Below are 16,886 nucleotides of genomic sequence, written 5' to 3'. Positions count from 1 at the left end.
AAGGACTAGGAGATAGGAGAGGAGGAAGCGAATGCGAAGATCTCACAACAGCTGATGCGACATGGGAGAATGGCCTCACCCTTAAGGCTGCAAGAATTTGGGGAGCCACATCTTAATTTCTGGGTCCTCCATGACCTTCCCAAGTGTTTGATGTGCCTCTTCCTCCTTCACCCACAGCGGAGCCAAGAGATGCTCAACCCATTTGGCGTCTGCAGAGCTTCAGGAGGTGTTAAGACTGACCCTCAGAAGGGAAGCAGAGAGTCTCCCTCCCACAGAGGTGTTGATTTCGTACCCGGGCAATAACCAGAAATCAAGAGAAGGAACCCGAAGACTAATGAGGCTTAATGATCGCTCAGTGTGGAGCCGGGAATTGATTCTCACAGTGAGTTATGGGGCGTCTGGCACAAAGCAAGGGAAACCAAATCCCGCAAGGAGCAGAGAGAGCAGGATTGAGCCCTCCAAAGTAAAGCTTCTAGAGGAGGTTTGGGGGGTGGGTGAGCGATGATGGGTCTTGGAAAAACAAGAAAACTCGGTTTTAGCAGTGTTCCGGAGCTTGCAAGTCTGATTTTTGGACAAATCCTGGCTCTCTGAATAGGAAAAGCTCCTCTCTGGAGCTGGAAGTTGGCGTGACATTGTGGGGGCCTCGTTGAAGGGCCAGGACACCTCATGGGGGACCCCCAGGTCTCTTCCAGCTCATGGTCTCCAAAGGAACTGGGGTGTCCTTGCTCAGGGTGGGTCCTGCAGCTGCAGAGCCCTGTGCTGGGATGAAACACAGGCTGGAGCATCCCTATCCCCTCTGGTCACAGTCCCTTTCACCAGCCTGTCCAGAGGATTTAATTGCTTGGTGGTGCCACCTCCTCTGTGACAGCCAGAAGGATGGTTCAGTGGGTTGATTTTTTGCCCCAATTCCACTTTTTCTGGGGGGTGTTCAGCTCCCAAAGTCTTTCCCAAGCTCCTTTTTAGCACCAAAAGTGGATTTGGGGAGCCTGGCGGTGAGGCAGCCCTTCTGAGAAATGCCAGACCCAGATGAAGTGGGGTGATGACAAGGCATCCATGTCATGATCTCCTCCCCATCCTGGTGGGACAGGGACCTCTTGGATGGCAATGTCTCATGTTAAGGTTTTCTCTCCACCCTGTGCATCTCCTCCTGTGCATCTCCCCCTGTGCAGGGCAGGGACATCATCCAGCTGCTTTCAAAGCTCCAGCCCACCCAGTAAATGAGTAATTAGTCATTAATTTGGAGGTGGAATTTTTCCATTCATGTCCAAGGCATTTTGGCAAATTTTTTTTGGAGGGATAAGGCAGATTTTCACCATGAAGATGATGCTGGGAGCTGGTGAAACCCTTCAGAGGATGCAACAGGGAGAGGTGAGATCATGTCTCAAAGACATGGACGAGTTATAACATTTGACTCGTTCTGGCTCCTCCTTTGTTGTTGGCAGGAGCTGCTCCCCCACCTCCCCGTATTCTCACCTTCTCCAGTTGCAGAAAGAGGCGCTTTGGAGACAGCCGAATTGTCAAACAGGCAGAGAGGCCGTGTGATGCATGAAAATGGGAGGAAAATTCCCACCAGAGAGGCTGGCAGCGCCTGGAGGTGCTGGCGCTGCACGCATGGGAAAATGGGACGAGGTGGAATCACACCTGAGTGGGAAAACATGGGGGCATGGGGACCCCAACCCTCCCAAATCTTCATCACCTGGGACACGAGTGGAACAGCCACATGTTGGAGTCTGGTGTTCTTCAACCATGTTCCTTTAGATCCTCTGCACGTGGAGGGTTTGATGTTTTAATGCCAAATTTAGTTATTTGAAGATATTACGGGGGAGGTTGGTTTAGAAAAATCACAACACAAGTATAATATCACAATTGCAAGATGTGGCTGAGTTGCAATTCCAGCACGATTCCCATTACTGGTCTCTAAATATTCACCAGCATGACACTGGGTGTCCCGAGTCAACAGGAAGGAAGACAGGGAGCTTTCTTGGAGCTTTCTTCACAAATTTACTTATTTGAGGATATTTGATATTATGGGGGGGTTGGGCTAGAAAAATGGGCCAATGTCCTACTGAAAAATCACGACACAACACAACTGAATTGCAATAAAAGCACAATTCCCGTTACTGGTCCCTAAATATTCACCAGTACGATGTTGGGCATTCCAAGTCAATGGGAAGGAAGATGTGGGTTGTAGCTCTCTTCAAAGCTCATTTTGCTGGTTGGTTAATTTTTCTCCTCTGCGTTGGGCACCACACAACCTCCCCCCACATTGGTCTCGTTTGCTCAGGGAGATCACTCTCTGGATTATTTTAGGGAATCCAGTTGGCCAACTCAACCGATAGAGCCAATTATGGACAATGAAGGCCATCTCTGGTCCTCCTAGTGTTGAGTTCAGCTCCCTTTGAGGGGGCTGTGGTCACCTCCTCCTTTCTTCACTAACCTTCACGAGCTCATCATTCTCACCTGTCTCCTCTGAGCCTTCTTCCATCACAGGGGTTAGCTGCTTTGGTGCCGCATCAGCTGCTGGTCAAGCAGGACATTGCCGATGGTTGAGGACACGGTAGGGTCTATGGGGTAGGAGGGACTCCAGCAGCAGATGGTGGCCCTGAAAGGTTGCCCTGGCAGCGGCAGGAGGAATGGCTCACCAATAAGTAGCATAAATAGCCCAAACGACCACATTTCATGTGATTTTGGGCTTGTTCATGTGAGTCCTGTGAGCAGATCATGAGCAGAGCCCAAGTCTCATCATTTTGTATAGGTCTCAGGATGGTTTATAAAGTCTCAAGTTCCAGACTCACAGGATAATGTGATCATCTTTCCTCGAAAAACACAAATTTTTATCCCCACCCAACACAAAGCACGAACCCTAAAGGCTCAAGAAAGAGAAAAATAAATTCTCCATCTCCCGCTTGAGAAGACAATTTGGGGACCTTTGTGGAGCCTCCATCCCTCTACGGTGGGTCACAGCATAAGGGAAGGAGCGGGATGGTTGGACTTTGCCTGATGCTCGGCATTTTAATAAAAAGCAGAGGAAAGCTGGCAGTTTTCTATCGAGGAGGGAAAGGCTGCTCCCTGCAGGCTGCGGAACAGCAGAGACACCGGGGCTGGGTCAAAAGACACCACAAGGAGGTCCCTTGAGGAGCTGCCTTACCCAATAATTTAATTTTTTTATTAGTATTGTATATATTTTTATTAACAACCAAAGAATTTCCAAGGGGGGTTTTGGTTTTTATTGGGATGGACAAATCAAACAGCAGGTTTGGGAATGGAATAGGCAGGGTGTGGGCTTTGACCCCCCCTTTGCCATGGTGGTCCTGGGATCAACATGGCATTTATTTGCCCCCGCATAATCCCCTTCTAATTGCATTTCACACCTCAAAATTGTAAAATATCACATAAGAGCACGGAAGAAGCTGAGAAGTTTCCTCTTGAGGTCATCTTCCACAGGCAGGTGACTTAGATCCCTTTTCTCTTAGAAAAAGAGGAAAAAAAAGTTTAAAAATAAATATACATTCCTGCTTCCAGTTCATCACCAGCACAAAATTGGCAGAATTCAGCTGGAAGAGATGGGGTTTTTTCCATCTTCAGATCGATATTTCACCTGAGCATGATGCATGTTGTATCCAGGAGGAGAAATCCCACACAGGGGGGCAACCCTAAATCTCACGTGGGTGCTGAGTCAGCATTTCCATCCATCAGTTATTAATGATACGATTATTAACGACATAATTAATAATTATTTTAAAACCCTAAAGGTCAGCAGGGGTGAATTTCTGCTTGCACATCTCAGGATTTTAAGGCTCGGAGAAGATGGGATTTCCCACAGAGAAATCCAGCTGCCAGCTCCGAATCTGGAGGCTGGAGAAGAGAAGATGGATTCCCCCAGACAAACTGGATTTTCGGGAGCCCCTAAAAAGGCGTCGAGGGAGGAACAGGAGGGCATTTTAATAACTTTTTTAAAAAAACACTCTCTGTTTCCCGGTGTTGAGAAGATGCCTTCGTTTGCAAAGAAAACATCTCATCTGCTTGTTAATTATTTTTTTTTTTTTCATTTATGAGCTAATCTTTCCTTGGGAGCATGATTATATTTTTTTCTGGCTCATTAGGCTTCATCCGGCGCAAATTAAAGGAGAGATGGTTTGACGTGGAGTTGGTGGCTCCCATAGAAGTGGCCATTCCCATTTCCAGCTCATTTTTATCCAGTAAAGTCAATGTACAAGGGTCAGTTGGTGGGAATCGAAGCTCAGAAATTCAGCCTAGGAAGGAAAGAGGCGGGTAATTAGCTGGCAGGTCAATTAGCTGTTGGAAGGGGCTGCCACAAGATGTGGTGATGTGCGATGATGGGACGTCTTGAGGAGCTTGGGTTGAGGTCGATGCTTGGAAACAACCGTCAAAGGAGCTTTGTGGGGAGGACGGGAATGTCCCAGGTGGGGGCAAAGAGAGAAAATCACAGAAAATGTCCCTGCCTGGGCAACCGAGCCCAAAAACCACATTTATCCAGAAGGAAAAAGTCTTTCAATCATTAAAAGGCAAAAAAAATATAGGGGAGAAAGGAGTTTTGGTGGGATCGCGGCATTATTGGCGGTTACAGACTCTGTGGGTGCCATATGGTGAAATAACAAGGATTCGTGCCTTGCCCTTGGTCTGGATTTCTCCGGAAAGATGAAAAATCAGGTTTTCCCCAAAAAAAACCCCTTCCAATATCCAATTCTCAGCCTTCCCCCATGAAGGGCAGTGGATGGGGACCACCAGGCAGCCTCTAAGATTAGCATGGCCCATGGTGCCCCAGCCCCCACCTCGATCCACACACTTAATTGGCCCAATTGCTAATTAAAGCTCACCCAGTCACGGCGGTAACATTAATTAATATTAACAAGTAACAGGCAGGTACAGAAGGCTGTTCTCAACCCACTACAGGAGCCATTCATCCACGTCTCACTTATGGGCAGAGACAAGGTGAAGAGCAGCATCTCCAGCAGCTTATTTTTTAATACAGAAATGATGTTTTTCACTTTTAAACAACTTCAAGAAGTTTAAATTTGAGGTTTTAAGGCGGTTCTGTGACGTAGTTGGGCCATTGGCCACCTTTGCGGAGAGAAGACATTGATGATGCTCAACGTGGTGGCCACCAGGACCCCTTGCTGAGGTTGCCCCATCAGCCAGGTCATTAATGAAAGTGGCCACCAGGAGCAGACCCAGGCTTGTCCCCAACCCAAGGTGACACCAGCACCCACCTGATGGCTTTAGGCCACCGCAGAGGAGACCCAGGGCACGAGCCTGGTCTGATTTGATCCCAACCACCTCAGGGATCCAAATTTGGAGAACTTCATTAAAAACCCAGCATTTTTCTCACCTAAGACTTGAATTTGTGGCTTTCATTAGTAAAGTAAATTAATCCCAGTTCTTTATGGCCACAGCGGCCTTATTTAATTTTCTGTTCTGTAAACGACCTGCTTGAAGCTTCATTTAAAAGTGATGAGGCTTCGTTGTTGCATTAAAGGGGAGAGCAATATTGTGTTTTCTTCAGGTCAGGAGGCAGAGCTGGTTTATGCCTTATGAGCCCTAACGATTATTGCTGAGGGCTGTTGGGTTCTTCTCATTAAAGGTGGGAATATTCAGTTTGACTAATTGAAACCCAAGGAGTGGGGCCAGGCTGGTCGTGGATGGCATTTAGTGGCCTGGAGAGAAACTGGGGTCCCCCGCCCGTGGTAGAGGAACCAGGGGCTGGCTGTTTTGGGGAAAAAAAAAGAGAGGTTTTCAGAGCACGTGGAGCCAGAGCAGCACCAACGTTTGGCTTCCAGAAACATTAGCTGGGGCTTGAATTACCCCTTCATCATTCAACGTCCCGGGGGGGCAAAAAATCGGGGCCAAAACCAGCAGAGCCCAACCTATCTGATGCCCGTTGCCATGGCAGGAGCATCTCCCATCCCACCTCACTGCCATGGCAACAGGGACTCGTGAGGAGCATCATCTCCTTCCCCTGCATTGCTAAACTGGGGGGCAATGGCGCTCCCTGCACCCCAAAAGCAGGGGGGGGTTGCACCAGGCGAAGGGATGGGCTCAAATTAGCATCCCTCCCCCTGCCTCCCCAAGCAAATAATCTGCTCAGCAAATCGCCCATTTAATTAATTAGTGAAGCACCGTGACGCCACCAGCCAGGCATTACCTTGTGCCCAAGCGGTAATTAATTGCAGATAAACCCAATCAAGAAGTGGCAGGGGTGGGGGAGACAAACAGCAAAGAGTGCAAGCTGGGAGGGAAAAGGGAATTCAAAAAGGGAGGAAAATCAATTTAAAATGAGAAAAAAAGGGGAGGAGGAAGCGCTCTTTTCCCCTGTCCCACCTCTTTTGCGGGCAGCAACGTGCACCAAGCCCTGGCACAATTTATTAATGTAAATATAAATATAAATAATGTAAAATCCCAGGAAACTCTGCTCTTAGAGCAGCTCCTCACCCCAAAATGTCACAAGCCTGGCTCAACCACGCTTATTTATTATTTTCTTCACCTGGTGAATAAAACGCAACAAGCCACAGAGTTAAAAATACCATCAAATGGCTTTAATTAGAAGGGACCTGTATAATAACCCTGCTTGAGCCTAATGAACTGCACGGGCTGATAATTAATGCATTTTAAATGGGTTTAGACAGCTGAGAAGTTCCTGTTGTCACGGTATTTGCCTCCGTGGGGCACAGCAGGGCTGAAAGCCACTCCGCATTTTCCTTTTTCCAGGTGTTTTCAGCCCAAAAAAGGGCCAGAGCCAGCCCCGATGCACAAGGCAACATCTCAACGTCTTCTCGCTGCGTTGGGAGTGAGCGGCCCCCAAAGGGACACTCAGGTCACTTGTTTTAAATTTTGGGGGAGTCTTGGGGGGTGTTTTGTGAATCCTGGGGGTAGGCAAGTCCCAGCACGGCCCCCTCCGATGCTTTTCCCAGGGGATACAACAGGTAAAGCTGCGGCGGGGATGATGCTGGGAGAGGAGTGCCACACGCTGGCTGTGCTGCACCAGGCCTGAGACCTCCAAGAGACCCCCCCCCAAACACCCCTTCATCCTCCACATCTGGGTTGCTGACCCCCAACCGGGACACCCCCATGGGCAGGGGAACCCCAACCTCCAGCGACACACTCTGGGCCAGGGCCAATTTGCTCCAAAAGTCTTATTTATTCAAAATAAAAAAGGCCTGAAATTCAGTTGCACCCCTCCAGGGATGATGAATGAGCTGCTGGTGGCCCCCAAAACAGCAAATCCCTTGTGGGACCCAGCAAGACTCACCCGAGAGCAACGGAGGTAGCAGTTTATTGTGGGGTTCTCCCTGTTCTGGGGGTCCCTGAGTGATGGGGGAGGACCCCGGCATCCCACCAGCTGGTGCTGAGAGTCCTAGTGAGCTCTGGTTACTGGTGCTGCTTCTTGTGGCGGAGGATTTCTGTGGGAGTGAAGGTGAAATCCCGCTGGCAGATGTCGCAGTGGTAGGATCGGTGCAGAGCGGAGGTTTTGGAGTTTTCCGAGGGTTCTTCCAGGGGGCCTGTGGGAAAAGGCAGAAGAACCAGGATCAGAAGAAAACCAAAGACGCTTTTCTTACCCCTCTGCTATTGCACCCCCAAAATATGGTGCTCGGTGGCATCTCCTAAAAGCCCCAGGGAAAATCCAGGCTGGTTCTCCCCGATTGTCCTTTGTCCCAGCCCCAGGGAAGGGGGAGACACACACGACTCACCCTCGGGGGGCCGGCAAGCGCTTTGGTGGCACATGCGCTCCAGGGGGGTGAAGGGCATGTGGAGGTCGCAGTGGGGACAGGTCCAGAAGCTCCGCAGACAGTCGCTGTAGAGATCCACGTCCGTCTGCGGGAATGAGAGGGGATGCTCAGGCACCCCGGGGGGTTGACAGGCAGGGCAGGCAGAGAAGGTAGGCAGGGCAGAGAGGGCAGAGCGAGCAGGCGGAGGGGCATGCAGAGTGGGTGGGCAGGGCAGGGAGGGCAGAGATGGCAGGGAGGGCAGAGATGGCAGGGTGGGCGGGGTGGGAGAGGGCTGTACTCACGGCCAGACAGTTGTAGGTGAGAAAGTCCATCACCCTGTGGCCACCTTTCACCTCGTCAGGCTTCATCTCTGTCCCCTGGAAGAGCCCCGGGAGCTGGGGAGAAGCGGCCACTGTTTGGGGACCGACATAGAGGTTCTGTTTCTCCAGTCCTGTGAGCTGGCGCAGACGATATGGCACCTACAAGGGGACGTGAGAACACAGGGATGGGGGGGGGTGTGTGCCAGCTCCTCTCATCCTCCTTTCCCAGCCTGCAACCCCACGCAAGACACCAGAGACAGATTAAAGCCCTGCAGAGGCATCACCTCCATCTGCAGGAAGTCCAGTAGCCCCCGGGTGAGCAGAGACATGTCGCGGGGGCTCGGCTGGTGGCCTGGTTCCTCTCCCCGACCTTCCAGCAGCTGATGAAGGAGTTTTTCCCAGGAGGAACGGAGCTGCAGAGCCATGGAGAGCAGGCGCAGGGCAGAGTCTGCATCGGGGATGGTGACCTCCAGCCACCCGTCGGCCACCAGCCGGGTGCAGTCCCCACTGGTGTCCAGCGAGCGGGAGAAGAGAAGGAGAGCCTGGAGGAGCCAAAATGCAACTGCTATGGGGTGATGAAGGCTCTCGGTGAGGAAGAGGAGGGGAGCAAAGAGCTCACCTGGAGGGCTGGCACCCGGACACAGTTCACCAGGTAGGGCTTGTTGGTCTCCAGCAGTGAGACAAAGGCCAGGAGCTGATGGTGGCAGCTCAGCCCCTCTATGGGCTCTGCAGGGTCAAAAGGGGGTGTCTCAGCTGGACCCCAAACCTCTCCCTCAGCCCTGGCGGCGCTTTCACTGGGCAGGCGAAAAGCCAGGGAGAAGCAGAGCCAAATCCTGCAGGATTAGGGTTACCCTACCTCTGGTCCCACCACGCTCCCGTCCCTCCTTGGCGTGGAGCAGCTCTGGGCTGGTGGCGAAGACACAGGTGGGATGAAGGACGACCCCTTGCTTGTTTTTGGTATGAAAAATCTGCAGCCAGAGCAAAATGGAGCGTTGAGGGAGAGTGAGGGGCTGGCGAAGACCCCCCCGGGGTGCGGAATGGGGAGGACTCGGACCTGATCGGAGTCTTTGCGGCTGCTGTTGAGCTGGTCGGGGACAGCCAGTTGGGGGTAAAGCCCCCGGCACAGCACCAGTTTGAGCAGGGTGAGCTGGGAGGAGGAGAGGGCCGAGCTGGAGACGGCCTGGAGCTCCTCCACGTTGTGGCGGAGCTTGAACTTGACGTCCTGCAGGGACAAGACACAGCGTCAGGGGTCCCGATGGCCAAATCCTGCCCCCCAGGGAGAGGAGTGGGATGCAAGGGATCACCTGGATATCAATGCTGCGCTCCCTCTTCCCACAGGTATCACCATCCTCCTCGCCAGAGGAGGCGTCTGCTCCATCCTGCAGCCGCAGCACCTTGCGCTTCCGACCTTCTGTCTCGGTGTGGGATCGCCAGAGCCGGTGCAGCTCCCGGCGTTCCCGGTGCCGGCTCTGCCGGCTGTAGCTGTCACTGGGGCGGCCAGAATCTTCCTCCAGTAGCTGGTGGTCTCGAAGAAGCTCCTGGGGGGGTGGGACAGGGTTGTTGAGCCCGGCGGGGGGGCAGACGGGCAGGTCGTGGGTGTTTGCAATTTTCAGCTCTTCTCCGTGCCAGCAATGCCCTCCCTGGCCCAAAAGCGAATGCCACCAAAGCCGGATCCTGTGTCCTCCCCCTTTCACCTGGAACTGGCGCCGAAGGTTGGCAGCTTCATAAAGACGATGCTCCTCCAAACCTCGCCTCCGGCACCACTTCCGAGAGCTGCCACTCTGCTCCGATTTCACCTGCTCCGAGAAAAAAAAAAAAACAAACAGGGCTCAGCCCTGGAAAGTTGGGCCAGAGGAACCTGATGAAGTTCAACACAGGCAAGTGTACGGTCCTGCACCCGGGGAGGAATCATCCCACAAACTAGTACAGGTTGGGGCTGACCTGATGGAGAAAGACCTGGGAGTCCTGGTAGACACCAAGATGCCCATGAGCCAGCAATGGGCCCTTGTGGCCAAGAAGGCCAACACCATCCTGGGGTGCATCAGGAAGAGGGTGGCCGGCAGGTCCAGGGAGGTCATCCTCCCCCTCTGCTCTGCCCTGGTGAGGCGCCATCTGGAGCACTGGGTCCAGTTCTGGGCTCCCCGGTTCAAGAAGGACAGGGAACTGCTGCAGAGGGTCCAGCAAAGGGCTATGAAGATGATGAGGGAACTAGAACATCTCTCTGCTGAGGAAAGGCTGAGGGACTTGGGTCTTTTTAGTCTGGAGAAGGCTGAGGAGGGGATCTCATCAATGGTGGGTGTCAGGATGATGGGGCCAGTCTTTTTTCAGTGGTGCCCAGTGACAGGACAAGAGGAAATGGGCACAAACCTGATCATAAGAAGTTCCACCTAAACATGAGGAGGAACTTATTTCCTTTGAGGGTGGCAGAGCCCTGGAACAGGCTGCCCAGAGAGGTGGTGGAGTCTCCTTCTCTGGAGATATTCCAAACCCGCCTGGATGTGATCCTCTCCAGCCTGCTCCGGGTAACCCTGCTCTGGCAGGGGGTTGGACTGGGTGGTCTCCAGAGATCCCTCCGACCTCTACCATTCTGTGACCCCAGCAGGGACGGCTTGTCCCTGTTACCACTCCCCACATCCCAAAACCAGCCCCTGCAGCCTCCCACATGGACTCAGGCACCCTTTACCCCGAAACAAGAGTCCCCCCCAAACGTGTCTCTTATCACCCTCTTAGACAGGAATCCCACCTGGACCCACTCGTTGAAAAGGTTGAGCAGCGTCAGGGGGTCACCATGGGGGCTCTCCAGGGGCCGCCGGGCTGTGGCACAGTCGGGGTTGGGGTGAGCGGGTCTCAGGAAGGGGGACGGGACACTCAGCACCGCCGCCACCGTCAGGGTGGGCTCAGCCAGGCCAAAGAGGGTGCCCAGGACCAGCATCTTGCCTGCACAGGGAGGGCAGGGCAGGCAGTGAGGACAAAGGAGGGGGGGACACCCCCAAATCCTCCTGCCATCAAAGGAGGGGTGCCCCAAATTTCTCACCGACTACCACGTCTACTGGCAGCTGGGCCAGCACGTTCCCGATAGGTGTCAGGTCTTCAGCCTCGTCCAGGGCTCCCTGGTCCCGCAGGTACCGCAGGGCTGTCTCCAGGCTGGACAAGGGTGGGGGCTCCAGGAACGGGAAGGTCCGGGGGTCGCCCAGCCCCATACTCTTTAACTGAGAGAAAAAAAATCAGACATGGAACCCACCCCAACAACAACAGGAAAAGCCCGAGTTCTCTGAAGACCCATTCCACCCTGACACTCGAGCAGCAGCCTGGTCTCCTGCTTGGCTGGCTGAGATCCCCCCAAATTTCCCCCCAACCCCAAGAAAACCCCCCAAGGCGAGCAGAGGGCCCCAATTTTACCTGGAGCACCAGAGAATCAAGCGCTACCCGCTGGATCTCTGGCACAGGGTAAGGGGAGAAGGCGTCGTAGTCAGATTCGGCATAAAGGCGATAGCAGACGCCGGGGCCGGTCCTGCCAGCGCGTCCCTTACGCTGCTCGGCACTGGCACGGCTGATCCAGAACTCCTGCAGCCGCCGGAGTTTGCCCTGAGGGTCGTAACTCATCTCCTTCACCTTCCCTGGAGGCAGCAGGAGAGGGAAGGAGAAGCTCAGGGCAGGGCGGGAGGGGAGGGAGAAGTTTTCCCACCTGGCAGCGAAGGGAATTGGGTTCTTTACCCGAATCCAGGACAAAGCGGACGCCGTCAATGGTCACTGAGGTCTCCGCGATGTTGGTGGAGAGGATGCACTTACGGACGCCGGGAGGGGGGACGTCAAACACCTGAAGGAGGAAAAATGACGGTCTTGGGTCAGCACGGCTGTCCCCAGAGCAGGGAGAAGGTCCACACAGGCTGCACCCATTGGTTGCACCCTGAAAGCACCCAAAATTGGGGTGCTGAGCTCTGGGAGTTCTTTGCTGGGTGCCACCCGGCTGCCAAATCCCAGTTGGGACCCCTCTGTGCTGGTCCCTGGCCCACCTTGTCCTGCTCGGCCACCGAGAGGGTGCTGTGCAGGGGGAGGACAATCCAGCGCTGGGTGCGGGTGGCGTAAGCCTGGGCCGCCTCCTGCACGGCCCCGATCTCGGCCACCCCACTGAGGAAGACCAGCAGGTCCCCCCGTTCCTCTGGAGGGTACTTATGGTCGATGGCCTGAAGCACCCGCAGGTACGGCAGAGGGTCCAGGCGCTCCGGTTTCCCCCATTTCCCACCTGCCGGGGCCTCTTCCTTAGGGATGGGCTGATAGATGACCTGCATAAGAAGACACAGCGAAGGCATTGACTCCATTGAGGGCACCCTCAGCAAGTTTGGTGATGACACTAAGCTGTGTGGCACAGTGACACACTGGAGGGAAGGGATGTGACATCCAGAGGGACCTGGACAGGCTGGAGAGGTGGGACTGTGACAACCTCATAAAGTTCAACCAGGCCAAGTGCAAGGTCCTGTCCCTGAGTCAGAGCAATCCCAGGCACAAACCCAGGTTGGGCGGAAAATGGCTGGAGAACAGCCCTGAGGAGAAGGACTTGGGGGCGCTGGGGGATGAGAAGCTCCACATGAGCCAGCAACGTGTGCTGGCAGCCCAGAAAGCCCCCCACACCCTGGGCTGTGTCCCCAGCAGCGTGGCCAGCAGGGCGAGGGGGGAAATTCTGCCCCTCTGCTCCACTCAGGGGATACACCCCCCCCCCCAGTGCTGCCTCCAGCTCTGGGGCCACCAACAGCAGAAGGATGTGGACCTGTTGGAGCAGGGCCAGAGGAGGCCCCGGAGATGCTGGGGGGGCTGGAGCCCCTCTGCTGGGAGGACAGGCTGAGAGAGTTGGGGGGTTCAGCTTGGAGAAGAGAAGGCTCCAGGGAGACCTTGGAGCCCCTTCCAGTCCCTAAAGGGGCTCCAGGAAAGCTGGGGAGGGACTCTGGATCAGGGAGGGGAGCCATAGGACAAGGGGTGATGGTTTGACACTGAAAGAGGGGAGATTGAGATGAGATGTGGGGAAGAAATTCTTTGCTGTGAGGGTGGTGAGAGCCTGGCCCAGGTTGCCCAGAGAAGCTGTGGCTGCCCCATCCCTGGAGGGGTTCAAGGCCAGGTTGGAGGGGGCTTGGAGCAACCTGGTCTGGTGGGAGGTGTCCCTGCCCAGGGCAGGGGTTGGGACTGGATGGGCTTTAAGGTCCCTTCCAACCCAAACCATTCTGTGATTCGATGATTCCCGCCCAGATTCAGCCCCAAACCTCCTCCGTCCTCACCGAGATGGGGAAGATCCTCCCTGGCACCTGCAGTACCGGGGCCCCCCCGAAGTACCCCGAGAAGAGGCGGATGTTGATGGTGGCCGACATAAGGACCAGCCGGAGGTCGGGGCGGGCGGACAGGAGGCGGCGCAGGACTCCCAGCAGGACGTCCCCGTGCAGGTGCCGCTCGTGGACCTCGTCGGCCACCAGGACGCGGTACCCGGGCAGCATCGGTGCCCGCTGCGCCTGCCGCAGCAGCAGCCCCTCCGTCAAGAACAGCAGCCTGGTGGCGGGGGAACGTGTGCTCTCGAAGCGGATCTGGTAGCCCACCTGGGGGGGGGGAAAGGAGGGGAATGGAAAAAATGGGGAAAAAAATCAAATATAATTAAAAAAGATACACCCTCCCAAAAAAATTGAAAAAAAATCCAATAAAATTGAAAAACATCAACAACCCCCCCAAAATCTTAAAGTCAAATAAAATTGAATAAAAAATCCAATAAAATTGAAAAAGCTAAAAAAACAAAACAAAACAAAAATTAAAAATAAAAGTAATTTAAAAAATGAAAAAATAAAATACAGAATTAAAATCGAAAAAATAAAAACAAATTAAAAATAAAATATATCAAATAAAATAAAAAACCAAGTAAAATTTAAAAACCCAAATAAGATCAGAAAAAAACCAAATAAAATAATCAAATAAAATTGAAAAATAAAATAAAATTGAAAAAAATAAAATAAAAATCAAGTTTAAAAAAATTAAAATAAAAAAATAAAAATTCCAAAAGTCAAATAAAATAAAATAAAAATCAAATACACCCGACTGTTTTCACCACCACCCCTAGCCCCAGCTCCTGATGGCTTCAGGACTGACCAACCGGCCCCCAGCCCAGTTACTACAGCCCACTCTTCACCAATGGCGCCCAGTAAGAAGGCGGTGAGTGCCCAGTGGCTCCCAGTTGCTCCTCAACTGGTGGTGCAAGCTCACCTGGTTGCCGTACTGGTGCAGGCTCTCGAAGGCCACCCGTTTGGCCAGGGAGATGCAGGCAATGCGGCGGGGCTGGGTACAAGCCACATGGCTATAACCGGCCGCCAGCAGGAACTGGGGCACCTGTGTGGATTTGCCGCAGCCAGTGTCGCCGGCGACCACCACCACCTGGTTCTGGGCCACCGCCTCCAGCAACCGCTCCCGGTACTGGGCGATGGGGAGCGCGGCTCGTTCTCGGTGGAGTTTGGCCAGTTTGGCGAAGCTTTGTTTTTGGGTGAAATCCAGGTAGTGTAAGAAAGCGGCGCGGAATTCAGTGAGGCGTTCCTGGGGGATGCCGGAATCTTCACGCCCCACCCTGGGAAGCGAGAGGTTGATGCGGTACCGGGGGTCGTAGCGGTGGGGCAGGTCCAGGGAGCCAGCAGTGGCCACCTCTGGGCACAGCTCGGGGTGGGTTTTCCGGCTCTGGAAACGTCGGAGGCGCTGGAAAAAAGCCCAGAAATTGGGAATATCCTGGGAAGCAGTGGCGGTGGGATCCTGCTGGGGGAAATAGAGCTCTTCCAGGCAGCGGCGCGTGGCAGGACAGTCCCAGTCCCACTGGGAGGGCAACTGGGCCCGCTCTCCTCGTGGCCGGGAGCCACTCTCCTCCTTCTCCCATGGCATCTCCGGGGCCGGGGGACGCTGCCACGATGGTGGGAGGTGGGGGGCAGTGCCTGAGATCCTCCTGGGGTGCTTGAAGGGTTGGGGGGCAGGATGTGACCCCCTGCTTGGCACTGGTCGTGGCCCCAGCTGTCCCCCCCTCACATCTGTGAGCCTCCTCCGTGCCCCCAGCCAGGACCCCCAGCACCCCACATGTTCCGGGAGCCCCCATGGCCCACCCGGCCCCCTGGGACCCACACAACCCCCATCCCAGCCCCATGGGACACTCCCCCCATATCCCAGCCCCCTGAGACCCCCACACAACCTGTCCCAGATCACTGAGACCCCCATGCCCCCCATCTCAGCCCCACAGGACCCACACACACCCCAGCCCAGCCCCATAAAATACCCACGCACCCCATCCCTGCCCCCTGGGACTCCCACACACCCCAGCTCAGCCCCATGGGACCTCCATGCAACGCAACTTGGCCCCCTGAGACACCCACACAACCCAGCCTAGCCCTCTGGGAACCCCCTGCACCCCACCCCAGCCCCCTGGGACCCCATACACCCCATCCCAACCCCATAGGACACCCACACACCCCATCCGAGCCCCACAGGACCCCCATACACAGCAACCAGCCTCCTGGGACCCCACAGACTCCATTCCAGTCCCCTGGGACCCTACACACCCCATATCCCAGCCCCCTGGGACCCCCACGCAACCCAACCCAGCCCAGCCCCCTGAGAACCCCACAAACCAGTCTAGATCCCTGGGTTCCTCATGGAACCCATCCCAGCCCCCTCATTATCCCCACCTACCCCATCCAGCCCCATGGGACACCCATACACCCCAGGCCAGCCCCCTTGCACCCCCACACATTGCAATCCAGCCCCCTGGGACCCCACACGCCCCATCCCCCTGGGACCCATACACACGGCATCCCAGCCCCGGAGAACACCCACACCCCCCAGCCCAGCCTGCTGGGACCCACACACACCACGACCCACACCCCTGGGACCCCACACACCCCCCAGCCCAGACCCCTGGGACCCTCATACACCCCACCCCAGCCCAATGGGACCCCACGCACCCAAACCCAACCCCCGAGACCCCCGTGCTCCCTGCCTCAGCCCCATGGAACTCCCCCACACCCCGGCCCAGCCCCACGAGGCCCCACTCCAGGAGCCCCACTCCAGGGACCTCACTCCCGGCCCGGCTCCCCAGAGCCCCCCCCCCCCCCCCGCCAGCCCCGCCTCAGGCCCGCCCGGGCCCCAGTTTCCTACCTGTCCCCGGCCCCGCCGGTCCCCCCCGGCAGCCGCCGCCGCCCCGGGGCCGGGCCCGCTCCCGCCTCCCAGGCCCGGCCGGGCCCGACTCACCCACCGGCAGCGGCCGCCAGAGGGCGCCCCAGCGCCGCAGCGGAGGGGAAGAGGAGGGGCCGTGGCGGGGGGGACAAGGGGCGGGGACAAGGGGCGGGGTGTCCCCGGAGCCCCCCGACGGGGCGAGCGGAGGCTGCGGGCACCGCTGTGCCCCAGTGGCCCCACTGTCCCTAACTGTCCCTCCACTGCCCCCCTCCGTTCTCCCCCCACTGTCCCCAACTGTTCCTGCTGTCCCCAATCATCACCGCTGTGCCACAATGTCCCCAGTGTCCCCAATATCCCCAACTGTCCCCCACTGTCCCCAACCATCATCACTGTGCCCCACTGTCCCCAATGTCTGCACTATCCCCACTGGCCCTAACCATCCCCAATGTCCCCACTGTCCCCAACTCTCCCCCAGGGTTCCCAAGCATCACTGCTGTCCCCCACTGTCCCCAATGTCCCCAGCTGTCCCCAACCATCACCTCTGTGCCCCACTGTCCCAAATGTCCCTAGTGCCCCCACTGGCCTTATTGTCTCCACTGTCCCCAACCACCACCACTGTGCCCCAGTGTCCTAAACCGTCCCCACTGTCTCCCATTGTCCCCAGCCA

At 55.6% G+C, this 16,886-nt stretch overlaps 1 protein-coding gene across 1 annotated transcript; it reads right to left on the bottom strand.

Moving 5' to 3' along the window:
• Positions 1-6,534: 6,534 nt before the first annotated feature.
• Positions 6,535-14,938, bottom strand: DHX34 (DExH-box helicase 34). The gene is made up of 16 exons (XM_074165173.1): positions 14,279-14,938; positions 13,312-13,623; positions 12,058-12,327; positions 11,759-11,861; positions 11,444-11,661; positions 11,079-11,253; positions 10,788-10,981; positions 9,739-9,840; positions 9,349-9,582; positions 9,099-9,266; positions 8,901-9,012; positions 8,664-8,770; positions 8,329-8,586; positions 8,027-8,203; positions 7,707-7,830; positions 6,535-7,517 (listed from the first exon to the last, which is right to left on the bottom strand). The coding sequence occupies exons 1-16, from the start codon at positions 14,936-14,938 to the stop codon at positions 7,387-7,389; spliced, it is 3,345 nt and encodes a 1,114-aa protein (XP_074021274.1). The 3' UTR covers positions 6,535-7,386.
• Between the last annotated feature and the right edge of the window lie 1,948 nt (positions 14,939-16,886).

This window comes from Numenius arquata, chromosome 35 (genome assembly GCF_964106895.1).
Source record: "Numenius arquata chromosome 35, bNumArq3.hap1.1, whole genome shotgun sequence".
Taxonomy (NCBI): domain Eukaryota; kingdom Metazoa; phylum Chordata; class Aves; order Charadriiformes; family Scolopacidae; genus Numenius; species Numenius arquata.
This window is presented reverse-complemented; position numbering and strand designations above follow the sequence as displayed.